This window comes from Octopus bimaculoides, chromosome 1 (assembly GCF_001194135.2).
Source record: "Octopus bimaculoides isolate UCB-OBI-ISO-001 chromosome 1, ASM119413v2, whole genome shotgun sequence".
Classification (NCBI taxonomy): Eukaryota; Metazoa; Mollusca; class Cephalopoda; order Octopoda; family Octopodidae; genus Octopus; species Octopus bimaculoides.
In genome coordinates, this window is record NC_068981.1 from 129,569,220 (window position 1) to 129,596,792 (window position 27,573).

A 27,573-nucleotide genomic window follows, 5' to 3' on the forward strand; every position below is an offset into this window, starting at 1 on the left:
AACATCTGTATAACAAGAATCACGGCCCGGCATCGATGCCACGACATCACAACTAGTGATCAGCTCTGCCACACTCAGCCAACTCACTTCACATACAGATTCATATTATTGTGTACCCAAGAACTGGTATAATTGCTCACGTGTCATTTACTGACTCTCTATTTGCTGTAATATTTCACATACACATACATGTATCACTCACATACATACTTTTCTTTGTACGACGGCCTGTCTTTGATTATGTTATTATATGTCGCATTCACACTCACACATAGACATACATCTTTAACGCTACAATAAATATCTCTGTTATTCATCTTATACGGTTGTGGTCTTTCATTACTGGTCACATATGTTATCGTCGTATAACATATCAAGTATATCATCCATTGATATATATATTGTGTGTTCGACCGTGTGACGCGTTTAAATAAAAGGAGTCCTCTGTTTTTCCATTCGTCACCATTTCTCCTTTTTTCGAGTTCGCACGGTCGTCCCTTACAGTTTGTAAGCAAAATCTGCTAGACATCCACTTTCCACTTCCAAACTACATCCACTTTCCAAACTTACATGGGCTGGATAGGTCAACACAATTTGAGTAATTTATTATTTGGAGTTATTGCCCTCCTAACTGGGTTGGAGGTTCACATTTTGTGTGTTCATTTCAATTTTGGTACGATTTATGTGGTTGAATGCCTATCCTAACACCAACCATTTTACAGTGTACTGGGTGTATTCTATTATGGCACCATCACTAGAGATGTTGTACACACACACATGATTACATCAGCACAGAATGAGAACTGATATATTTGAGTGGGACATCTGACTCAATTATTTTTTCTAAGGCCAATGTCCATTTTGCACCTTATGATCATGAGAAAAATGAAAATATTGAGGTAGGGATAATCAACTAAGAAACTCTTTAAAGTAATGCCCCAGTATGACAGTAGTCCAATGATTGAAACCAGTTAGAGAAAGAGAATCCATGCTGCAAATAAAATTTTTTCTAGAATCACAATAGGAGAAAATACTTGGTAATAATGAAGTGAAAGTCTTTTGCAATGGAGTCCCTGGAAATGTTGTCACACAACAGAACTATGTGGATTTAGCTGAAAGAATGAACTTTACAGCATCTAATATGAGAGGATCAGGCAGACTTTTCAGTTATCAAGGTCATTTAGGTCTCCATAAACACACAAAATTAGAAGTTGATGTTGTTTAACCTTTAAGTGATCTTTCTGATCTCAAAGACTGGATCTAGTTTGTTTGGTTGCCAGCATTTCAAAAATTAAAGTTTATCAAAAATTTTTTAATTGGGCACAGTAATATACTTTTCCAAGCTGAATTGTTAGAGTTATTTCACATTTGCCAGAAATATGTTTTTAAAAAGTTATAGCGGTTTAAAGTTTGATCATTTTCACCCAGTCAGGAAACAGTATTTGGAAGCTGTCATTTTGTGCTTGACTGTACATTTTGTCATAAACATCTGGAAAATAGCACGTGTTGTCAAGAAAGAGTAAACAACACATCTTTTGTAGTTTTAAGCATTGCGATAGCACGAACTTAAAAGATTTATCCAAAAACGTAATTTAACTGTTATTTTTAACCACCTCAATGACAAAAAGAAATGAGTAAACAGTTTTAAGCATTCAACATGCATTTAATGAAAATCTGATAACACGTTACATGCCATAAACACATTTACAATTTTTCCCATGGTTTCAATCTTTAACAGAAAAGATTTGGAAGAATTAGATGAAAGTTCTCCAGTAATTTTCTTTCATGTAAATAAATGTTTAAGTTAATTTTAAAATTTGCCAGTGAAATCTTATAAAATGACAATGTTCTAAAAAGATGTATATGTTTATATGTTATATATGAAAATAAAAGAGTGAACAAAATATGCTTAAAAAACAAACATTTAAGCAACACATTTACAAAATATTTTTAAAATTAAAAATGAAAGTTAGCAATACACTCAATCAATTTCTCAAACAAACCACAATTTTTGAATCTTCTGCTCCACATAAATTCACCATAGAATGGTGACTGCCACAGTGTCGTTTATTACCTCACTTCACAGAGCCCCATGCACTCTCCACTTGTTGGGTGTAGGTACCATCTTTCAGGTTAATACTGTGGTTCACAGTTCTATGCTCAAAATTGTAACCATCAATTTCAGGAATGTGAGAGTACACCCACCACAAATTGCTGAAAATTGTGGTTGCTGGAAGAATCGAGTGATGTATGCATTCTTCCAGTATGTCACGATTCCAACATGGCACTGCATACAGAAAAATCTGTCTGGTCTTGCGACACACTTCTGTAAACCTAATGCTCAAATAGGACCCTTTCTTGGTTGTACTTACATCTTGAGAAAACTGTTTTGTTGATCTTAACAATCTTCCCAGGTCCACCAACTTGAATTGGATGACTGAGCAAGTCCTCCACACATATTTCTCTGATATAGTTGTTATAATCAATGGCTGTGCTACAGCTCATCCCCAGTTCCTCAATACAAAACTAGACTGAAGTCAATTCCTTAACCCATGAGTAAAGGAAGAGTACCACAGACCTAAGAGGAAGGGTACCACCTTCAAAACATGTGTCTTTCTCGCAGACAAAAGAGTTCTCATGTTCCGCTTGTTACTATGGAAACAGGCATGAATGTGTCTGTGGTTTACGATTAGCTAAAATTACCAAAATTTTCAAACTTTAATTGCTAATAACTCTTTATTTATTGATTTATAGGGAAAATGATTTTCATGTAATTCATTAGCCTATAAGGGTGTATCATTACACTGAATATGAAATCAATTTGAACACAACTAATGCTGGCAACCAAACAGACTAGATCCCAAAGACCTATAACCAAAGGTATTCCAGCCTCAAGAATCTCATCTGTGTTTTTCAGACACAGTATATCTTATCAAGTAGAGGTGCAATGGCCCAGTGGTTAGGGCAGCGGACTCGCAGTTTCGATTCCCAGATCGAGCGTTGTGAGTGTTTATTGACCGAAAACACCTAAAAGCTCCACGAGGCTCCGGCAGGGGATGGTGGCAAACCCAGCTGTACTCTTTCACCACAACTTTCTCTCACTCTTACTTCCTGTTTCTGTTGTGCCTGTAATTCAAAGGGTCAGCCTTGTCACACTCTGTGTCACGCTGAATCTCCCCCGCCTGAGAACTATGTTAAGGGTACACGTGTCTGAGGAGTGCTCAGCCACTTACACGTTAATTTCACGAGCAGGCTGTTCCGTTGATCGGATCAAGTGGAACCCTCGACGTCGTAAGCGATGGAGTGCCAACAACAACAACAACAACAACAACAACAATGTTATCTAATGTGTTCTACTTTTATTAAATCAACAGAGGAAAATTTAGTGAGTTGTTGTTGTTTAGCCCCAGACCGACCCCAACTGAGCAGACCTTTGATCAAAGCAAAGGCATTTTAGCCATGACCAACCTGGATTTTTCTTCCAGACAAAGTAGATCTAGAATTACATTTTCCAATGTTTCCTTCCTTTTTGAACACATTATGGTGCGATTTAAGGTTAACTTGTACAAGATTTGGGAAGTTTTGTTGTAAGGTGAAAAAAACAAACAAAACAAAAAAACAACACATCTGCACTTAACTCGAACTTCTGACCAATTGTCTGTAACTATCTTAAACATATTGTATAACATGTTGTCCAATTTAACATCCCCATCTAAACCTGTTCCTTGTGTGCCTTAAGTAGGGTTCACTCTATTTTAAGTATCCAGACCACGCATTTTTTGTAAAGACACTGGCCTGCAAACATTGTCAAAGATCAGCTAGATAAGTCTGTGAGAGTCTGCAAATATCATGGATATTGTTGCTTCTCACATGACTTATAAAAATTTATTTACAGCAAGAAAAAAAAAAGTTATTACATTTTCTCAAGACAAGTCCCTACGAAAAATAAAGTATAAAGACAAACATTTTATGCTTTATGACAAGTACAAATGATTTACCTTTACAATCCGTTCATTAGTTTCTACTAATTTGGTTTCCTTCTCCTCTAATAATTGTTCTAAAGATGATGTTTTTCCTGCTTTACCATCAAGGTGGCAATGTAGCTCATTGATTTTATTGGAATGCTCCAGAGACATATCTTGATATTTTTTACAATCTTCTTTTAACTGGAACGATGAAGAGACACAAATGACATTGTTATTTTGGTGAAATACTAATTGAAGAAATAACCATCTTTGTAGTGGTTTCTATCTTTGTATTTTTTTTTTATATCTGTGACTGGGTTGCTTTTGAAAATTTTGATATATGAATATGAATTGTAAGAATGTTTCAATGCCTGTATACCTTATCTACATCAAAATTTTATTCAATTAATGGTCTTTGAATATAAATGCAAGGAATACAATAACCTCTCAAATATAAATATAAATTTAATTTTAGCAAATGTGCAAATTGAGGGAAGACAACTTACAAACCTTGCTTATATGTACAAAAGAATGACTATAGAGTGGTTGGACCCAAATTAGTTTAACACTTTAATCCCATCTTGTTTATCATAGTCCTCCAGGCCATAACAGAGGAATTTAAGACTGGCTGCCCTTGGAAGCTCCTCTATGCTGATGACCTTGTTGTATTGCTGAATCACTACCAGAACTAGAGAAGAAATTTCAGGTGTGGAAGCAAAGTATAGACTTAAAGAGCCTTAGAATTAACTTAGCAAAGACCAAAGTCCTGGTAAGAAAGCAGACAAATCAGAAATCCCTTCAAGGAGATAGCCCTGCTCAATATGTGTCAGTAGAAGCTCCATATGGTGTACCCAGTGCAAGCTATGGATACATAAGAGGTGCAGCAATATCAGAGGAAGGTTAACAGATGTGTACTTGCACATCTGTATGTCGCAGATGTGCAAGTACAATAAACATAGGAATGTACAGAAAACAGACACCTTCAATGTCTAGATTGGAGAGGGAGGATCTTTAGAAGTAATAGATAGTTTCTATTACTTAGGCAGCCAAGTTAGCAGTGGGGAATGAAGCTCTGAAAGTGTAGTTAGCAAAATAATTTTAATATTTTACAAAAACCCACTAAGAGGAACCAAATAGAGTCAGAAAGGGTTGTGAAGTACTGTTACAACAAAGAACTAATAACAGAAACTAAATTTTTTCTTCCTTATTATTAACAGTTAACATTAATAAATCATTATATGAAGAAAGTAATTATAATAAAAGAAAGAAAAATTAACTTACTTGTTGATTATCTAGATTTAATTTTGTACAATCATCCTCTTTCTCTTCAAGTTTTTGTTGAAGTTCTCCCAATTGATTTTTGTGAGATACTAATTCTGACTCTAGCTGAGACAGACTTTTACTGTGTTCATCATGTTTCTGCTGGTAGTATTTTAATTCTTCTTCAAACTTAAAAAAAAGAAGTATACATATATGTATTAATGTTTGTATTATGTGTGTGTTTAACTAAACAATTAAGACTGTAACATGTCCAGAGTTGTCACCATACTACCAAAGATCAGATTCACTCCCACTACATTCTATTTTTGATTAACCTCTTAACATATTATCCCATATATTTTTGTTCAGAGATGTCTAGTAAATATATATTTGAACAAAAATATATGTTCACAGTACTCTGAGGTATTTGTCACTTATTTCTAACCCAAAATACTTCGTTCATGATGTTATTCCCATTTTCAATCACTAACTATCAGTAACTATCATTTCTATCAGTAACGTCATAATAAATCATAACTGATCCAAAATAATTTGTGTACTTATTCTTCCTTAAATACAGATTCCAAATAAATAATAAAAAAAGATGATATTTTTGGCATGGAAATTGAAAAAAAATATTCTTGTTAAGAGGTTAATTTCAAATAATTTAAATACACACATCTCCCCTACCGTTCTTGAATTGAACTGAAAAATTTTATAATCATATCAGCCTGAAATGTAAAGTGAGCAAACATTCCTGAGGTAGATGTAAGCTTCAAAAGAACAGTCTCTTTTTTAAGCTGAATCGATATTTACTTACATATATGCCCTTTTCTCACAGATAGATATCTAAGACAAACAGACAAAACAAGCTTTTATGCCTGCTCAAAAGAACAAGTCAGAAGTGTTGTGTGATACTGTAATACAGTATAAAACTTTCCAAAATTTATGACTTATCTCTTTAGGGAATAAATAACTCATAAATATCATTTGCATGAAAAATAATAGTTAAGTTAATGTTAACACATTTAATGATGGAAGCATGAAAAAGTTAACTAAAACCAATTATGTATTGTCAAAACAGTCAATTATCAATGTTAATTTAATTAGGCCTATAAATATGGGAGACAATTTCAGGCATAAGTTTCACCATATTTATTGAACTAGTAATAGAAGAATCACTAATAAAAATTGTACATTGGCTGATGAAGGAAATATATTAGTCAATGACTGGTATAATTTTTCTACACTGTTATCTCTCAACTGGTTTCCAATGCTTTTATTATCTTTTTCAATACATTAATTTGCACATACTCTCATACACATAATTTTACACATGCACGTGCGTGCGCGGGAACGCACACACACATATACTATTTCATGTATTATAGGGAACAAATCATTACTTCTATTGAAGCTGCGTAGGAAAACACATGCACACATGTGAGCACACTCATGTCAAGCTTAACTTACTTTTGTTTTCTCATTCTTGATTTCTAAAATCGAATTATTTTTCTTCTCTACTTGTAGTTCTAGTTGATGAATTGCACTCTGTTTTGAATTCAATTCCGAATGAAGACTGGAAATATAAAGAAGTTTACAATTATGTTACAATTTATTACAAACTGTAACATAATTGTAATATATAACATCATCATCATCATCATTGTCGTTTAACATCCGCTTTCCATGCTAGCATGGGTTGGACGATTTGACTGAGGACTGGTGAACCGGATGGCTGCACCAGGCTCCAATCTGATCTGGCAGAATTTCTACAGCTGGATGCCCTTCTTAACGCTAACCACTCCGAGAGTGTAGTGGGTGCTTTTACGTGCAACTGGCATGAGAGCCAGTCAGGCGGTACTGGCAACGACCACACTCAAAATGTTTTTTATGTGCCACCTGCACAGGAGCCAGTCCAGTGGCACTAGCAACAACCTCACTCGACCTTGCTCAAATGATTTTCTAACATGCCAGTATGGCGACGCTGGTAACGATCACACTCAAATGGTGCTATATACAGGCCACTAGCATGGAAGCCAGACAGCTGCTCTGGCAATGATCACACTCAGACAGTGCTGTTAGTGCTCCACTGGCACAGGTGCCAGTCATCAAATATGGTTCAATTACGATTTCGATTTCACTTGCCCCAACAGGTCTTGCCCCTTCAGTGTCCAATGAAGGAGAGGTTGGCATGAGTGCCAGTTGTCGAAGTTGGTTCAATTTCGATTTCAAATTCACTTGCCTCAACAGGTCTTCGCAAGCAGAGTTTAGTGTCCAATGAAGTAAAGATACGAATGAGTGAGCTGGCTACACTTCTGGCAGAGGCTACAGATTATGCTCTCATAATAATAATGTATATATAATATTTCAAGACAAAACACATAGCAATTCTGTCTTGATTCCAAATCCTAATTTTTCTAGAATTGGTTGTCATTTCTCCTTTAAGAATGAAAATAATAATAATAATAATAAAAAAAGACAACATAATGAGATTAATTCAGTTGACTACATACACCTGTGTCTAAAAAATTGGCTGCTCTGAGCCTCATCAAAAAAAATCAATTATTACATTAAAATGTGAATGGAAAGAATACACAAATGGATCAGGTATTTTATAATCACAAATTTCTACAAATTCCAACATTCTATTCTATTTAAATTGTTGAAATAAGTACTTATATTATTCTGAGGTAAAATCAACAAACTATATTTTCCCTTTTAAGATGATGATGATGATGATTATTATTATTATTATTATTATTGCAGTGAGCTGGCAGAATCGTTAGCATGCTAGATGAAATGCTTAGTGGTATTTGACCTGTCACTTTGTTCTGAGTTCAAATTCTGCCAAGGTTGACTTTGCCTTGCATCCTTTCAGGGTCGATAAATTAAGTACCTGTGAAACACTGGAGTCAATGTAATCAACTAGTCTCCTCCCCTGAACTTACTGGCCTTGTGCCAAAATTTGAAACCATTATCATTATTAGTCGACTTTGCCTTTCATCCTTTTGCAGTCAATAAATTAAGTACCAGTGAGACACTGGGGTCGATGTAATCGGCTAGTCCCCTCCCACCAAATTTCAGGCCTTGTGCCTATAGTAGAAAGGATTATTATATTATTATTATTATTATTATTATAAGTTATCTCTTAAAATAAAAATGAAGAATAACATTGTGTAACACGATTTTTGTTCTTTGGTAGTAACTGTTATTTCCTATTTGCTTAGCCCTACAAAGTATGAAAAATGGCTAATATTTCCTTCAAACTTTGCTTTTGTAATGATATTTATTCAAATCCAGAGAATCTCTCTCAACACATAGCTGTAATGTTCCCCCACTACTCCTGCTCATGATCAATGATGCACATATTATCAGCTGCTAAGGGACATGCTCCAGTGGTTAAGGACAAGCAACTGATAAGAAAATTCATGGTATTGAGCAGAATATTTGCTATAATGATATTTCTGCTTCAGTAACTCAACAGTGAATCTGTCTCAAACAAAATGGAAAACAGGTCAGTTTCAAAACATTGATGTCCAGGTCACTAAAGCAAAGTTTGAAAGGAATAGTAGTCATTTCCTTTAATTTCTAGATAGACAAATAGGAAATTATACATACTGACCGAAGACAAGAAGAAAAAATTGTTGCACAGTGCAATGTAAATGAAACTATATTTTGTCAAATGGAAAAATAACGTCATTCTCTCAATTCCAATTAAATCTAATAAGTCATTTTGTGATTGCTAGGACTCTCCTTTATTATATTACCTGATTAAGCAACTTTGAGCAACCCTAGATTTATAAGCTCATTTTCAATCATAAATTTCAAGAAATTATCTGAACCATTTCTATTTTTTAAAGTTTTTGGTGTAGTTGAAAAGTGACAAAATTAGGAGGAAAATAACAAAATAAAGAGAAAAAAAAAACAACTTTATGACTTACTCAGAAAGATCTGCTGATTTTGGTAAAGAGTTTAATTGAGCTTCAAGATGTCCTACTTGTTTGAGAGTCCTAAAATGGTAAAATGTTGTAGTCCTAGAATTCATTCACATATGAAGACAAACAACAACTCATGCTTAAGTCTGCTCCAAGTTCAAAAACAAAGATCTCAAAAGCATATTCTAATGGGGATATAACAATTTTGTTTTAATTAACAACATAAGGAAATGATCACTGACTATATTAAGAAACAATTTTATACACATTAATTAAACTCCTTAAAGTCGTGACAATACTAGTCCTCACAATCAGTGAATGCCTTACTGTGACTAACACCAGAGCCTACAGTTAAACAAGAACAGACTAAACAATAAGAAAACACATGCATAAACTGTCAGACTACACACCATCATCAATTAGCATCTGTTTCCCATGCTGGCATGGGTTAGACAGTTTGACTGGAACTGGCAAACCGGAGAGCTGCACCAGGATCCAGTCTGTTTTGTCTTGGTTTCTATGGTTGGATGCTCTTCCTAATGCCAACCACCCCACAGAGAATAGTGGATGTCTTTTATGTGTCACTGGTATGGGTGCCTCTTACATGTCATCAGTACTGGCCACAACTATGATTTCACTTAGTTTGATGTGTCTTCTCAAGCATAGCAAATCACCAAAGGTCTTGGTCACTTATCATCGCCTCCATAAGACTCAACATTCTAAGATCATATTTCACCACCTCATCCTACATTTTCCAGAATGCAATGTGATGCTTAACAGAGGTATGGCATATCCAGAGATTTAACTAGCTACTACTTAGCCATATCCAGAGATTTAACCAGCTACTTAACCATAGGTTTGCTCAGAGTTGACCAGAGTTGTCCAACAGTAACAACATTAATTAGCTCATTATTAATATAGTCCTCTTTATTAATGCATCCATATCAACTCAGCTTCATCATCAACATATCTCTTCAGTGACAACAGCCAGCCAATGCTGATGTTATGTAATTATGAATGTAATGCCTTTGGTTTTAGAAGTCAGCTACTATATTTCATATTTGACCAACTACACGTAAATTACAGATACTGTCAAATTAAAAAAAGATAAAAGAAACCATTAATAGTTCATCCTTATCCTCTTCCTCTTCATTTTTACATTTGCTTTCCATACTGACATAGGTTAGATGGGTCATCCTGGCTTTAACCCTTTAGTTACCATATTTCTGCAGAGATGCTCGGTGTTACTTTCAATTAATTTTAAATCAAGCTAGTGTTAGGAACATAAATTGTGACTAAGGTTTGGTGGAAGATTTTAATTCAGAACTTTTGAAAACAAGACATTTGTACCACAGAGCCAGAGGTGGTTTCAGCTAGGTTAGTATCAAAAGGGTTAAGTCAGATCTTATTTCAAGTTACTGCCACTCATACTTCTTATTTTGGTATTGTTTATATAATTTAATATTCCTTCCTGATACTAACTACTTTATGGAATGTATTGGATGCATTTTATTGAGGCAACCAGAAAGGTTATCATGTCCTTGATAAGACTAAAAGGTCCTGTCACCCCAATGTTTCCTTTGCTCATTCAGCAACCACATACTAGGAGGGTAAAAATATACAAAATAATATATAATTAACAAAATACATTTTCAAGTCATGATTGTTGTGAAGGGAAATCTGTTTGATGTTAGTATTGTTTTACAATTGGATATCATTCATAGAATACCAGTGGAGTTTACTTTGTATGTTAGGTACACAGACAAACAAATTAGGTGAAATGAAACAAAAATCTACTTACTCTTCATGCTTTATACGAAGATCATTGTAAAGTTTTTCAAGATCTTCTTTCTCTTTTTCTCGTTCTAAATTTACTTTGTTCATCAAAGTCTGAACGGAAATTAGTTCTTGTTTTAGGACAGTTGCATCATCTTCTTCGGGTCTAAATACATAATAAAACAACAATTTTTTTTTGTTTCCACTTCATGTGTAGAAAAGATATATGGTAATGCAGAAATACAGAATGCATCTTAACATGAACACGTTTTTTTCTGTAGAAAAATACTGAATAAAATATATTTTCTACTTGCTGCTAGCCACTGAATGTGACCAGCCTAAGAAATAAAAAAGAATAGTGTAAATGGTAAAAAAGACTACTATTTCAAAGTTATGAAATGTTAGTTCAAAGTAAAGTACATAATCTGAAAAGAGGGTCTAATATTTATGAATGACTCATAAGCATATCTGATAAAATCAGAAGTGTGTGTGTTTCTGAATGCATATACACATATATCATCATTACTTTTACATATTTTTTTATATGATGGCATGGATTGAACAAGACACCTTAAAGCAGCATTAAATGATTCAACCAATCTCCCCTAACCCTTCTGTTACTATATTTCTGTTGAAATAAGAACTTGGTAAACTAACTTAGTCTGTATTAAGTTGGTATTTCAAACATAAATTTGTGTGAAACTTTGATGGAAGGTTTTAATTTAGATTACTTTAAAATAGGCAATCTATATCATAGAACATACATACAGGCTTGTCTTTTACATCCATACAAACAGGCTTGTCCTTTACATCCATACAAACAGGCTTGTCCTCTACAGGTGCTGGTGCCACATAAAATGCCCTTGTGCCAGTACTGCATAAATGTACCTGTGCCAGTGGCACATAAAAAGCACCCAGCACACTCTGTAAAATGGTTGGCATTAGGAAGGGAATCCAGCCATAGAAACCATGCTACAACAGACATTTGGAGTCTGGACAACTCTCTGGCTGGCCAGACTCTTGTCAAACCAGCCAACCCATGCCATCATGGGAAACAGATGTTAAATGATAATGATGAGAACCAAAAGCAGTTTCAGGCAGGTTGGTATCAAAAGGGTTAACAGCAACAATGCTGGTCTATCTCTTATCAGGTAACCCATGGAAAGATTTAAATCCAGCAATGCAAACTAATATAAAAAACATGACAGCTATCATGTTTGCATGACTTACAGAAGTGAGTTACAACTCACCAGGGAATCTACTGGAAAACAAAATGGGTGAATTTAAATAGTAAAGTGACTTTGTTGGAGGCATAAATAATTTTTTTTTTACCTTAGAGAGAGTTGATTCTCTAATTTCTCAACTTGTTGAGTTTTATCTTCAAGTTGTTGCTGAAGAAATTAAATTAAAAATATTTAAACTTCAATAATAATTTTTAAAAAATTGATTTTCACTAATTATTTTTTTAATTATAAATTGGGGTGGATTTGAAAATTTGGACATTTGCATACAGATTGTTGCATGGGATATCATCAATGCTATAATAGACTTAAAAGGAAGATGAAGCAAATGTTTGCTGAAACAGCACATTTTATTAAATTCTTTATTACTTCACATTCTATCTTAAATATGTTTCCAACATGTTACCTGGAGTTAAAGTTTTCAATTTCTGGCATATTTATGAGTTGAAATCTTACCACAATCTTTATAGTTAGCATATTCTGCTTCCTTTAGTCTACCTAACTGAGAACAGAGTCCACTCTTACATTGCTGGTAACATTTCAAATGTAACACCATTTGACCCAACAATGTGTGTGTATGTGTGTATCTAAGTCATCTTTCCCTTTTTAAGCAAGTTGGTGTAATTTGAAGATCTGTTTTATTTCCATTAGGTCAAGTGGCCACTTAGTAGCCCCCACTCACTTGCTCACATTCATATATGAAAATCTGATGAACACATGATAGGACCAAATGAGAAAAATTGGTGCACAAGATCAAATCATAAAGAAAGTATATTTAAAACAATTGAAAAGAAAAAAAATTAATCCCAATAAAGGAATAAAATAATTGCTTCACCTTTAATGTAGCAATGTGATCTTCAAGAGCTGCTTTCTGTCCAAAAACCTCATCTGCTAAAGCTTTGGCTGTTACAATATCACCTGCCTGTTAAAGAAATAATAAAGTATTTATAAAAATAATAATGGTGTTAGAAATATTAGTAAAATTAACTGTACTTCCACCAATGACAATTTTGTACCTTTAGCTACCAGATTCCAAGAGTCAGTACATGATGGAACCAGTTCATGACAATCAACAGAATTCTGGAAATGGCATTATTTTTGACTTGTTTAAATTATTAATTCTGCCTGACAGTGGTGTTGCATACAGGAATATACTTGCAGTGAGGTGTACTTCAGCTTCTAAAGTCTTGAACAACAAGCAATAAGAATCCTTGCTAAAAATGATAAAGTGCCCACAATATCTTACAATCTTTCTTGGATATTCTATATACACCACATAGCAAAACTTGCATCTCAATATCTAACCTTCCTTTTCAGGGCCAGGAAATACTTCAGCTATTTCATTTCCGTACTCTTGAGAATGCATGGATGTCTCAAAATCTCATTTATAATCCTCTTTAAGATTTTGTATATGCAATGGGATTCCTTTTGACACTTTGAAAAAAAAAAAGTGATCAGTATATACTAACAAATGTTCTAAAAATCATACTTTTAAAGGTTGGTTGCCATCGTTATACCAAACTTTAATCCCAGCAAATGATCAAATAAAATAAAACTCCACGTAAAATAAGTTGGTATGTATAATAATAGCTTATGAGATTGATGCAGTTGATGTTTAGCTCAAACATTTGAAGATCAATATTTGAGGGATAAAATCCCAGAAGAATATCATGATGTGGAGGGAAAACTATGTGAAGATTTAAGTGTAGTGCCTCAGAGAGAGAGAGAGAGAGAGAGAGAGAGAGAGAGAGAGAGAGAGGTCTGGGCGGAGATGGTATACAAAGGCTGGATGAAGACAGCTGTGTCACACCCTAGCAGTAGAGGGAACCTGTGGAAGAGGTAGACCCAAGAAGACCTAGGATGAGGTGGTGAAGCATGACCTTCAAACGCTGGGCCTCACTGAGGCAATGACAAGTGACTGAGACTTTTGGAGTTATGCTGTGCTTGAGAAGATTTGGCAAGCCAAGTGAGACTGTAACCATGGCCTATGCCAGAGCAGCATAACCAGCCCATTTAAGAGTACCCTTCAATCATTGGGCAATAAACTCCACTTGCGAAGACTTGTTGAGGCAAGTGAAGTTGTCGGGGCCGATGACAGTACCACCTGATTGGCACCCATGCCAGTGGTACATATAAAGCATCATTCAAGCATGGTCGATGCCAGTGCCGCTTTCACTGGCCCTCATGCTAGTGGCACGTAAAAAGCACCCACTACACTCTCAGAGTGGTTGGTGTTAGGAAGGGCAACCAGCTGTATAAACTTTACCAGATCGGATTGGAGCTTGGTGCAGCCTTCTGGTTTACCAGCCCTCAGTCAAACTGTCCAACCCATACCAGCATGAAAAGCAGACATTAAACGATGACGACAACGATGATGATGATACAGGGTTGGCCAAAAGTCACCTGACAGTAAATCAAAACAATTTAATTCCAAGATTTATTTATGTTTAACAACTGAATGAATTTAATAAAAGCATCTAAATATGAAACATGAAAATTGTTCAAACTGAAATCCTTTCTGAGCGATACATTTTTCTATTTGAGTCAGTACAGAATTGCAGATAATGTTTATGGAATTTGGTTTTACTGTCAGGTGACTTTTGGCCAACCCTGTGTAAGTTAATATTTTTTGCTGTCAATATATTTTTGCATATTATTTCATAGTAATCAGACTGGAGCCTGGTGTTGCCATCCGGTTTCACCAGTCCTCAGTCAAATCGTCCAACCCATGCTAGCATGGAAAGCGGACGTTAAACGATGATGATGATGATGATGAAACCTTTTGTAAACAGTTTATTTTATTAATGCCTACTGCCTACTATGAGTACTTAGTCAAAGTATGTGCATGGATGATACAACTGGACATCAACATTGGCTGTCACATTTATACTGCATCTCAGTAGTACCAATAAGTCATTATTATATATTGGTTTCAAATTTTGGCACAAGGCCAGCAATTTTGGGGGTGGGGGTAAGTTGATTACATTGATTCCAGTTCTCACTGGTATTCATTTTATCAACCCCTAAAGGATGAAAGGCAAAATTGACCTGGGTGGAATTTAAACTCAGAATATAAAGATAGATAGAATGCCACTATGCATTCTGTCTGGTATGCTAACGAATCTGCTAGCTTTCCGCCTTAAGCCATTATTATATATTAAAATTCAAATTGGTAATAATAACTTACCAACTTTGCTGCCTTTTGTTCAATACCTGCTTTTACTTGGTTAACTTCTTCAAGTTGTTTTTTGGTTTCAGTTAAGTCTGTGGCCATAGCTCGCAATTCTTTAGCACCTGTTGACAGAACATGAAAAATATTAAGAGCAATAGAAAAAAAATCAAACATGAAACTGTAAGTCCCTGCTGAAATGCTGAACAAATGTTTTTGCAGAAATTGAATAATTTCCCACTAGACATATGTTAAAAGCTAAACTGGAATTCATGAATAGAGAAATAAATTTTCCTTTGACAGCACCTGTGCCCAGCGTCGCCTTCCTGGCACTTGTGCCAGTGGCATGTGTAAAGACATTCGAGTGAGATCGTTGCCAGTGCCACTGGACTGGCTCCTGTGCAGGTGGCATGTAAAATATACCATTTTGAGCGTGGCTGTTGTCAGTACCGCCTGACTGGCCTTCGTGCCGGTGGCGCGTAAAAGCACCCACTACACTCTCAGAGTGGTTGGCGTTAGGAAGGGCATCCAGCTGTAGAAATCAGATTGGTGCCTGGTGTAGCCATCTGGTTCACCAGTCCTCAGTCAAATTGTCCAACCCATGCTAGCATGGAAAGCAGATGTTAAACGAAGATGATGATAATGTTAAATTGTCAATTTCTAAATACTTACTGACATTTTGATTTTCTTCAAAAGACTTCATCTGAACTCGGTAAAATTCAAATTCTTCTCGTTCCTGTTGGACAACAAAAACACAGCTAATAACATTTTAGTTTAACTATACATTTCTCTTTGTGACATATTCCTTATACAAGCACATGTGCATAAATTTAGAACGGTATTGAAATTGAAAGTATGTCTTTCATGTAAATTTGAAGATTATTTCTGACATAAATAAAGTGAAATGGATATAGATGAGGATGGAAATAAAGTTGTGCAATTAATCCTATTCTGTTAAAACAACCCACATGCACTCACAATACTTTAGAATGATACAACAACTTAGATTGCCATTTATAACAAAACTAAACAGTCATGGAACAGATAAACAAACTAAAATAGAAGTCAAGCTTTGAAAATGAACCTCTTATATTTGCTGTTGTCTAATATGTTACCAGTTCAAAACTGTGACCAGTTAAAAAAAATTCATGAAACTTATGACCATCTCTGCAATACAAATACATTCTTAGAGAGACACACATGTACCACTATATTTCCTTCTCCTTATGTACAGGTAGTGTTACAAGTCAACAAGGCTGTTCACCATGACTATGTCCTTTTATTTACACAATGTATCTTTATCATGAGGCATTGAGAAGGACCAAGAGAGTAATGGTGAGAGAAATGTGCGGAATGAAGCTGTTTGATAAGAGGAAGACTGAGGACTTGATGGGGATGCTGGGGTTGGAGGAATCAGTGGAATGGCTGGCAAGGGCGAATGGAGTGTGGTGGTATGGGCATGGATTGAGGAGGGATGAGGAGCATGTTCTGAGGAGGGTGTTTGAGTTTGAGGTAAATGGACTGAGAAAGCAAGGCCGACCAAGGAAAACGTGGAAAGGACAGGTGGAAGAAGAGATTGAGAGGGTTGGCTTGAGAAGGGAGGATGCCCGCAAGATGGTGAGACGGTGTGAGGGTGGCTGCTAAGGCCTTGAGGTAGATCCGGCCACCCTTGTTAACTGGGCCAAAACCTAGATTTAAAACACTGGATGATGATGATGATCTTAGAGCTAGCCTCTATCCTAGCCAAACTCTTCAATCCCTTCTCCTCCTCTCTCTCTCCAAGGACATAGCTCAATCCTTGGAAACCTGCTGCCAGACATCCCAATCTTGAGAACAACCCTTCTGATCCTATCATACTTCTTCCAACATCTCAAAAGTGATGGGGTCAGCACAAATAACAATTGTTTCCAACACCTGGAATCTCTTTCCCTTCTTAATAACCATTATCAGTACAGAATTTGTAAAACCAAATCTATTGGATATCTACTCATCTGAGTTACTCACCAGTGATCACTTACACAAGAGAAGTTTGGTGAAAACAACACAAGTACATACACAACAGAACATACAAATGTAACATAACATACAAAACCCAAGCACACATACACAAAAACTTAGAAATATGTTTAGAAGTGAACATTGCTCTGTTACAAACAATGCAATGGCATTTACCTTCTTTGTGAAAGGCATTGCACCATCAGTTCCCTCCTGGTATTTCTCAAGTTCTTTCTTTAACTCAGTGACATACCATTGCTCATCTTTTAGCTGTTTCTTTAGTTCTTCCATCTGTGACCTGAGGGAGAGATTAATATCTTATTTTTAAACAAAATGTCCTTCTTCTCGTGAAAAGGAGAGTATAGTCTATAGAATAGGCTCTAATATAATACTAGCATTTCTTTCTTCATTCCTGTTCAAAAAGTAGATATAAAATTGATGTCATCTTTTATTGCAGCCACATAAATTGTTTCTGGACAAGATACATAATTCTTTAAACATCTGGTGCAGACAGTTAATACAAGGAATAATATTTTTTCTTCATAATATTTGGCAAGATAAGAAGTTTGAATCTGAAATTAAGGAACAAGGAAGAAGCATGAAATATACATATTTAACCTTCCTTTTGTTGCCTACTTATTATGAAGTTCTTAAAAATTTCTAGTCAGTGGAAATCATGTATAGCATATTTCATTCTTTGTAAAACTCATCAACATGACATAATCCAAGGTATATTAATTAAGCATCTTATGAAAAGTGAGACATTTCTTAAATAAAAGAAAATAATTGTAGCCTAGAAGAAATTATTTGTCTCAGCTTACTGCAATGAGAAATAGACAACAAATCTCTAGAGAGGTTACAAGCAGTAAAACTAGAAAACTATCCCTCAATGAATGATGGGTTAACTCAAACAAAGAACTTGAACTTAAACATACTAAGATATCATAAAACACAACCCAGTTCTATCTGCACCAATAAAAGTACTGAAAAAAATATTCTCTCAAAAAAGTTAAGGTATTGCTCATATCCTGGAAAAGCATTCTTTTACTAAAAAGTGATTAAGTGGGGGAAAAAGATATATGGTTAATACAGAACTTAAAGAATAACCAAAATATATAAAAGTGGTGCTGTCATAAGGCCTAGCACACTGAGCAGTTGGTTGGTGGCTCATGAATCTATGAATCCAGTGCTAACCTATGTATGCTGTAGCTCATTGTCAGTAAATAACTTTGATAGGCCCTAGAGTATTGCTTTGATTAGGACTCTATAATGCTGTATAGATGGCTCTGTACTCAAGAGAATAATCCATAGAATGAAGGACATGTAATTCTCTTGTACTTAAGCTGAGAAGCAGTAAGTGAAAGCAAATGAAGAGATAGGTGAAACAGGCAGAATCAAAGGGATGTGAGAAGTAGATTGCAAATAATAGTACAAAACAAAAGGTGATGACATAAAACAATGAAGGGCAAGCGATTCAAGATTTTCATTAAGAATGAGTTTAATATAGCATGAAGCAGTTTAACAAAGAGGAGTTGAAAGAAATCTTTTCAAAATATTCAATATCACTTATTTTTCCATCATTGGATGGGTTCCAAAGCATCTTGTCTCCTGTCATCTGGCAACAACACATATCAACTTCACAGTCACAGCCTTTACAACTGGACACTCATCCTTTATCTAACCACCTTATGGGAAGGATAGTGGGAGCATTTTATGGTGCCACCAGCACTAATGAGATTGTTTACGGTAGGACTAAAGTGTCCCTTCCAGCCTATATTAGTTCTTATTTGGTGTTACTACCTTCCTAATGAGTTGCCTACACCTATGATGTTCGAGTCAATTTTGTTTATCACTCCCTTATTATCACACATGTACATATATGTGCTCACTGAGCATTCTGTTACAACACTTATAGCAAGAAACATTAAGTTCACCAAACACATCTACTCATGCTATCTTTTCTAAGCAAAACTTTCTTAACATCAATATAGTAAATTTTCTCTACACCAACATTCACATCACTTACTGAGGACTCCCACAATTACTAACAGTATGTAGAAGATATATTCATAAACTATATTTTCTACACTATTATCTCAGTACTATAACTGACCACCTGTTTAATATTGGAATTAGGTTTTTTTTTTATATCTGCTTTCCAGACAAACCTGGTGTAGGTTATATTTCAATCCTAAAGAAGACATGTATCTTAGATTCTCAGAAATATAGAAACTGGACTACATATATAGAAATTAGATGAAGCCAGTTTTATAAGACTATACAGGATAATTGTTAAATGAAGAACCAATTCAAAACCTCTGCTCTTTTGAATTTGTTACTTTCACCTAAATACATCATCCTTACTGTATCTCACCTACATCCAGACTCAATACTAAACAATTTTCCTAATATTGTTTACCTATCTCACTAGAACCATCTATGTGGTCTCTCTAATTATGAACTTTCACCCCTACCACCACCACTGCAAATCAAATCAAATGATAATTACCATAATCTCATTCAGACATTTTGATTTCCCAAACTGAAATATTTACAGACTTTGCTTTGCCACATACTGGTGGCTACTGCTGCTGCTGCTAAAAATAATAATAATAATAATAATAATAATAATAATAATAATAATAATAACCCTTTCTAATATAGGCACAAAGCCCGAAATTTGAGGGGAGGGGGCTAGTATATTACAGGACCCCCAGTGCTCAACTAATCCTTAATTTATTGACCTTGAAAGAATGAAAGGCAAAATCAACCTCAGTCGAATAATAATAATAATAATAATAACAATAATAGATTTGGATATATTGATGAACCCTAACAAACTTGCCAACATAAGGAGATACATTCTCAAAACAAAAAAATACCAGAAATTGATGATTAAAAAAACATTCAGACAAATACAAAACCAAAATACCAGGACTTACGAATGTATATAAATACAGAAAATAGCACCACTAAACACTGTGCACATCCTATGTAAAGCACTTTCAATACAGTAAAGATAAGAACACCACAACAAACCCAAAATATACAACTTACTTTTCTTCCACTGTTGGAATTTTACCATCATGTACAGACATGTAATGTTTTTCCAAGGCATCTTGAGAGGGTAATGGTTTTTTGCAAAGTGGACAGAGGAAACCTTCCTAAAAAGATTTAGAAAATAAAAAAAGGATTTTGTCCATAAGCATAAACATTTAGATACAGCAGTTAATAACAAAGAGAAATTGTTCTAATTGTGTATAAAAGATAAGCAATGATTTATTGACTGAGAACTTACTGTTGCAATAGAGTTATCAAATGATTTCTCTTGTATACACTTACTCAAGAATAATTAATTGTTAAAGCAAATAAGCTTCGCTTTGCTACAGGGCGCAATTTTAATTATTTTTATCAATCAAACATTTTCTCAGTTCAATACAATAAGTATGTTAGCCTTCACAAAAGTATAAGTGTTTTGCATGCAGAATGTATCTCTGAGAAATTTCTTATAGTCAATATTTTAAGTTACCAAGTTAGTGAATGCTTTTTTTTCACTCAAATTTTTATATGCCTCAAACACCAAGAATCTGGTATGTATGGGTAATACTAGGCTTTATTGAGTAGGTCAGCATTTTCCCTTTCTTTATTAAAAATTGTTACAAGCAAGGCCACAGACTGCTTCTAGATGTGATATTAATGTCATAAAAGCCCTATAGATCTATGCATATTTAAGAAAGCAATAAAATAATTGATAAAATATATAAATGAAATACGAAATAATAAATACAGTAAAGGTGTTAATAAAAAGAAATAAAATGAGATGATGAATAAAAGATCTGATAAAAATATCAAAATGAACAAAACAGCCAGCATTACTATGAATGTCTTGAGTAGGCATAGTACTTAACATAAGATCAACTTCACTTCCTGTCACTACTCAAGTTGTCTCTTGACATTTTGACAGTAATTAATCCTTGAAGCTAATGTCTGTTTATTACAGCTGTAATTTTCATTAATTAAACACTTTTTAGGCTCATACTTTAAGTATATTAGTCCCCAATTAACAAAGGATGTTTATTTATTGTCTTAGTGTTTTAATGGTTGCTATTTTAGTAATAATAAATTTCTCTTTCTCAGTAGCAATTTTTTGCCTCTCACCTTCTGTCTTTACCTGCTTATCTGTCTTGGAACTTTGTCTCACATTAGCTATAAATCTAGCTGCTTTGCATCCTCTAATTCTTTCTTCAGTTACCTGATTCTGACCCCTCCAATGCATAATCATTTCGAACATTTATTAGTTCTTTTCTTCCTATTCTCCCATGCACACTCAGCATCGTATTTGATATCTAAGAACTTTACACAAAAATACTATAATAAAAGTGATGACAGCTAAAGAGGATGAAGAACTTCCCAGAATACTTACACCACCATCAGCATAATCTCTTTTGATAACATTGTGTTCTTGGAAATGGTTCTGAAGGATTTCTGCTGAATTAAATGTTTTCATACACTGAGGACAAATGAAACCCTGAAAAAATACATCATAAACATAAAAATAAAAAACAAACTTTTAATGAGCTCAATTATCATCATTGACTTAACACTCATCTGTGTCCCAGATGACTGGAAATAATGTTGATGAAGAAGAGATTTCATTATGTTCTAGCTACTTATCTGGCTCCAGTTACAATAGCTGCAAGAGGATTACATAACCTGAGTCATTTCTATTATTATAACAAATAGTTACCACATTTGATAAAAACATTTTTTTTCTATTGAACAATCTATATTATATTTTCATTCAAACCTATATCATATGTTTACCCTTTAGTATTCATATTACTCTGTCAAATATAATGTTTGATTATATAAATTGTTTTGAATTTATCAAGCACTATCTTGTAGTTTAGAGACATTGTGATTGTTTAATTTTAGAATGACATTGCAGGGTTGAGGTGAAAAGCCAGATCTGACCACTTTCAACATAAAACAGGTTAAATATTTTGGCCAGAGATGGTCAGTTTGAATGCTAAAGGGTTAATCATGCATTATCTTGTAGCTTTGAGATTCCAACAAAGTGATTGTTTATTTGTAGAATGATATTATAGGGAAGGTATGAGACTGAATCAAGTTGATTTCAACATAACAGAGGTAGAATACTTGGGCCGGATATGGCCAGTTTAAATGCTATTTCCATTTACTGTTGCAGAAGAAGAGATAAGAATTTGGTCTGACAGTGTTGCTGCTATTTAGCCCCAAGCCAACCCTGGTGCTAAACAAGCAAATCCATAGGCTAGAGCATTTTCTTAAATTGCTGCATTGTAAAAAATGAGTATAAAACTGCTTCTGTATTCTAGCATCCTCCAAGATTCTTTGCAACTCTTTCTAGAAATTTTCTCAGTAATGGGTACCAGCTTATCCAAAAACGTTACTTGTGGGAAAATTACCAGACTATCTGGTGTAATGTTAAATGCAATACCAAGTAGTTAGTAAGTTGAATGTTCACACACGTAAGGTTCTTGCAACATTATTATCCTCTTTTGCTTGTTAATTTTAGAAATTTCACTTAATGTATACATACATCTCAATATAGATAAAGATTACATCAACCCCATTACTTGACTGGTATTTTATTTATCAACCCCAAAAGGATGAAAGGCAAAATTAACCTCAGCAGAATTTGAACTCAGAAGATAAAGAGCAAAAACTAATGATGCAAAGTATTTTTTTCTGATGTGCGAGGAATTCTGCCTGCTGGTCTGATTTTTCTATATTGGTTTATATTTATGGGTTTACATCTCAGCTGTGTATCATCTCATTTAAGGTTCAATATTCTGATCTAACTACTTTTTCCATAATCTTTCTAGGTTTACCTCTACTGCAGATATTCTCTAACATCAACACAACACTTTTTCACCCAGAATGTTAACATTTGTAAACATGGGAATCCTTAAAATAATATTTTGTGAAAATATTCCTTCTATTTTTTAATATGCATCATAAATAGAAGTGTGAGACACAAGGACTGTAAGGACCTAAAGGGCAAAAGTTCAACTGCCACCACAATGTCAATGCAAAAAGCTATAGGAATCTGTAAAACAGTGTTCAAATGATTCACAGAATCAGCTAACCCAACCTAATGTGAACAAATGGTGCTTTTTACTTACGTGACACCATCACCAATACTTTTACCATTAGCACATTTGTTTCACTAATGATGGGGTCTTTCAATTTACCACATTCCTGCTCATAAATCTCTTAATTCTTCACTAGGCCTTATAATGTGAGAACATTTTTTTTATTTACCATATTTCTGTTGAAATACAGTTTTACTTTGAAATAATCTCCCCAAAATGAAGAATGTAATAAAATAAATCAGCCTTGTCATTATTTACGTGATGTTTGAAACAAATTAACATGAAAGTTTAATGAGAAATTTTAACTTCAATCACTTTAAAACAGGAAGTTTGTACCATAGAACCAGGAGCAGTCTTGGACAAGTTAGTATCAAAAGGGTTAATATGACAGGTATAGAAAAGACTGTGAGCTGGCGGAATCATTAGCATTCTGGGTAAAATGCTTAGCAGCATTTTGTCTGTCTTTACATTCTGAGTTCAAATTCCACTGAGGTTGACTTTGCTTTTCATCCTTTCAGGGTTTGATAAAATAAGTACTAGTTGAGCACTGGGGTCGATGTAAGCAACTTGCCCCCTCCCACCGGACTTGCTGGCTTTGTGCCAAAATCTTAAACTAGTACTGTAAGTGTAGCAGATATTCAGCAGCTAAGGATAATGCAATTTGTATAGACCATGAAGATCTGAATTAAGATGCTTCATGAAAACTAGTTTGGTACCTTATGTTTCTGAATTTGAATCAAGTTAGGGACAGAAGAAGGGACAGCGGTTGGATGAAATTAAGGAAGAGACTACTGGAAACAGCTGTAAGTCTAATTTACTACAATGAAGAAACAAGTAATGACCGTTATTTTTACCTTGTCTTATATATATATATATATATATATATATATATTATCCGAAAAGCATAGTATTAAATATCCATCACAGCTGATCTTACCGATCAGTTTCACGTAGAGAATACAATGTAGTGTTAGGTAACAATCTGATTATATAACTTTATGCTCATCAGAGTTAGCCGATATGGAAGGGAATATGGCGACTGCTCTCTATTGTCGGAGGTTGATTAGCACAACTGATCAGTAGCTGCTGTGAAAGAAGGTGGTGAAAAAAAAAAGGCACCAGGGGATTAAGTTAGGAGTTATGTCCCTTGGTTGGGTAAGAGTTATCTTGAAGTGGGGAAGATGTGTATTATTTATGTGGTGCTTCTGTGGGGATGGTGTGTGTGATACGTGTAGTGGTGTCATATGCATAATTTATCTGGGGGTGTAAGTGTATATAGCTGTATTTGTTGGTCTGTTTTCTTTCTGTAGAGGATAAAATAGTGGGGTTTATTTTGTTAGTGTGTGGTGTGTAATGTGTGTGTTACGTGTAATGTGTGTGTGTGTGGGGGGGGGGTCTGTACATGTGTAGAGGTATAATTTGTGTGCAGGGATATGTTGGGGTGGTGAGAGACAGTTATATTGTGGCATGTCTGCCTTATGAGGGGGGATGTACATGGGTGCATTGGTGTGTACTTTGGTTAAACTCCTTTTGCCAGGCTCAAAGGCATTGGTGGAAAGTTGTTGGCAGAGGACCTGTGATTGCAGTCATGGTGGGGCATGCAGATACAATAGGATGTACTTCTTTTCATGCAGGCAAGGATTAAATACCTCACTCCTGCTGTTCAGGTAGACATCCGGGCGTTGGGTACCTTTTAAGATTGCTCTCTTATCAGCCAGGCATAATCTGCACTTCCTGCTGCTATTGAAGTACGGTTTGCATTTTTCTAGGGTCTTCCACTTTATGCTGTACTCTGTGGTGCTTTCTTTCAAAGCCCAGATGTGCTTGGCTAGGGTTGTGGTGTTATGTCTCTATGGGATGTTGAAGGAGGACTTGTGGTTATTAAAGTGGGTTCTGAAGGGACCTTCTGTTACCCCCACATATTTTCTCTCACTCGCTTGTCCATTGGGTCCTGTTGCTGTTACTTCTGCCTTGTAAACAACTGTCTCTGTATTGCAGTGGCTGTTCAGTGGACAAGTTGTGTTACCCCTGCATGAGCATCCTGCCTCTGCATCAGGTGTAGGCCTACCTACAAAAATCTTTTTTACACTAGGTGCACAGCTAAAGGATAATCTCAGGGTGTGTCTATTAAATATTTCACTGAATCTATTGATACAGGTGAAGTGTCTATCAACTAAACTAAGGAAGATCTTACCTACTCTGATCTTAATGTTTAAAGAGAATGATGGCGTGAACCACAGTACTTTCTAGTAGCACTTTCTCTTGGTAGGGCTAGGATTCTGGTTGTAGTACGAAGCAGCAGCATCAAAGATCTCTTTGCTTGAAGACAGGCTGGAGATTCTCCTGCTGACACCCTTAACTAGGTTCCTGAACACTATGGCTGGATGGCAGGAACCTGTATAAGACAACTTTTCATTTGGTTGCCTAAAGGGCCTATAGGTACCAGATTCTAGGTCCAGGTCAAGGAAATCTACAGTTTTCAGGTTGGTCTCTATAGTGACCTTCAGTCTGAGGGAGTTCATGGTGCTTGTGAGGTCCTTTCTGAGCCTATCTAGTGTGTGGCTGTTGGTGCCTCTTGATATTGCCAGTGTGTCATCCCTGTAGAGGACAAAGCTAGTTGAAGGGAATTTCTTTTTTAGTATATCTAGGATGAAATACAGACTAGGTCACATACGCCTGCACTGTCAAAAGTACCCATAGCCAGCTCAAAGAAGCTCTCTAAATCAGTGTGTTTGGCCTAGGCAGACCTCTTACTGGGTTCTTCTGGCATGCATGATGTGTATCACACACATACATATATGCATCATCTTTGCTATATTTCACAAGTTTCAGTTAGCTGATCATATTGGAATTATTTCCCTTGCTTGTTTCTTTTTCAGATATTAAATACACCTAAGAGGAGTTTTGCTGACTAATTGCATGGATAAACTCAGATGAATACTTTCTTTAACTCACTCTGTTACATGTGAGATGTATATTTTGTTGCAGAAAGGTTAGTCTCATAGTCACAATGTTTCAAACAAATAAAAATGTTTTTAGATAAAAAAAAAAAAGAAGTACTAAGTTCTAACAAGAACCAACAGTGAACTCTCAGTTAAAAATATGTATTGATCTTTTTAAACAATCCTGAATGATTCTGGCATTTACATGACATTTTCCCATGCTGCCGAAAAGCTGATACATGGGAAATTTTATAAATTAGAAACTTTATTTCATTTAAGCACTTTTCTATTCAAATAGAATCATTCAAATATCCTGCATCAATATTGAAAAAAAAAAAAAAGTTAAGAAGTAACAAGTAAGTAGAGACTTCTAATAACAAGAGCAGTTATTTCTTTATGAAGTAGGATACATTTACATATATGAAAAGTGAAATAAAAATAAGCACAAAATGCAAAGCATTATGCAGTTCAAAAATTCAATCAACGAAAATTGTTGTTGTTTAGCTGCAAGTCAATCATAGACGATCAATGGCAATCTACTCATGATCATTCCATCATCTTGTTTCACACAATATATTTAAGATAGAATTGTTATTTCCACTAAGTAAAAGAGAGAAGAGCAGTATCCATCACTATTTTATTTCAGGGACTCTGAAACTGGTAGGAGAGAAGGAGGTTGTCTTTAAACTAGAGACAGTGTTTTAGGAGATTACATTATATGAAATAATGTATTAAGACAACACAGAATACTGTATTAGGACAACATGATGTGTGGAATATCGCATTAAAGACATCACAGCAATAGGAGCTGGAGCTTACAGTTTGTAGATTACCATGTTAGTGAGAGTTACAGTGCATGAAATACTACATGATATCATATTGTGTGGAATATGGTGAGTGGTATGACAGAGTGTGGAATACTCAGAGAGTGACATCACAGTGAGTGGAATATTGTGTGATATAGAGTATGAAACATCATATTAAGAGAAAGGAATACTTGCAAATTTCTATAATATAAAAGTTGTAGTAAGAGTAAGGGTGTGGAAAATTATTGAGGAAATTTTACAGTTTGATATCATAATGGCAAATCTATTATAATACATTTTGCATCTAGGATGTATTACAGGGATATAAACTGACATCATTACTT

At 35.0% G+C, this 27,573-nt stretch overlaps 1 protein-coding gene across 5 annotated transcripts in view; it reads right to left on the minus strand.

The window, feature by feature from the left end:
• The window catches only part of LOC106877628 (early endosome antigen 1), a 115,261-nt gene that overhangs the window by 62,589 nt on the left and 25,099 nt on the right, over positions 1 to 27,573 (minus strand). For all 5 annotated transcript variants that reach the window (XM_014926575.2, XM_014926573.2, XM_014926572.2 and 2 more), the window contains 12 exons: positions 21,768 to 21,872; positions 20,402 to 20,508; positions 17,522 to 17,642; positions 16,022 to 16,085; positions 15,368 to 15,474; positions 13,016 to 13,102; positions 12,272 to 12,330; positions 10,965 to 11,105; positions 9,170 to 9,238; positions 6,699 to 6,804; positions 5,247 to 5,414; positions 3,999 to 4,166 (listed from right to left, as the gene is read on the minus strand). In XM_014926575.2, coding sequence (XP_014782061.1) covers positions 3,999 to 4,166; positions 5,247 to 5,414; positions 6,699 to 6,804; positions 9,170 to 9,238; positions 10,965 to 11,105; positions 12,272 to 12,330; positions 13,016 to 13,102; positions 15,368 to 15,474; positions 16,022 to 16,085; positions 17,522 to 17,642; positions 20,402 to 20,508; positions 21,768 to 21,872 — 1,302 coding nt within the window. The remainder of the gene's footprint in view (positions 1 to 3,998; positions 4,167 to 5,246; positions 5,415 to 6,698; positions 6,805 to 9,169; positions 9,239 to 10,964; positions 11,106 to 12,271; positions 12,331 to 13,015; positions 13,103 to 15,367; positions 15,475 to 16,021; positions 16,086 to 17,521; positions 17,643 to 20,401; positions 20,509 to 21,767; positions 21,873 to 27,573) is intronic.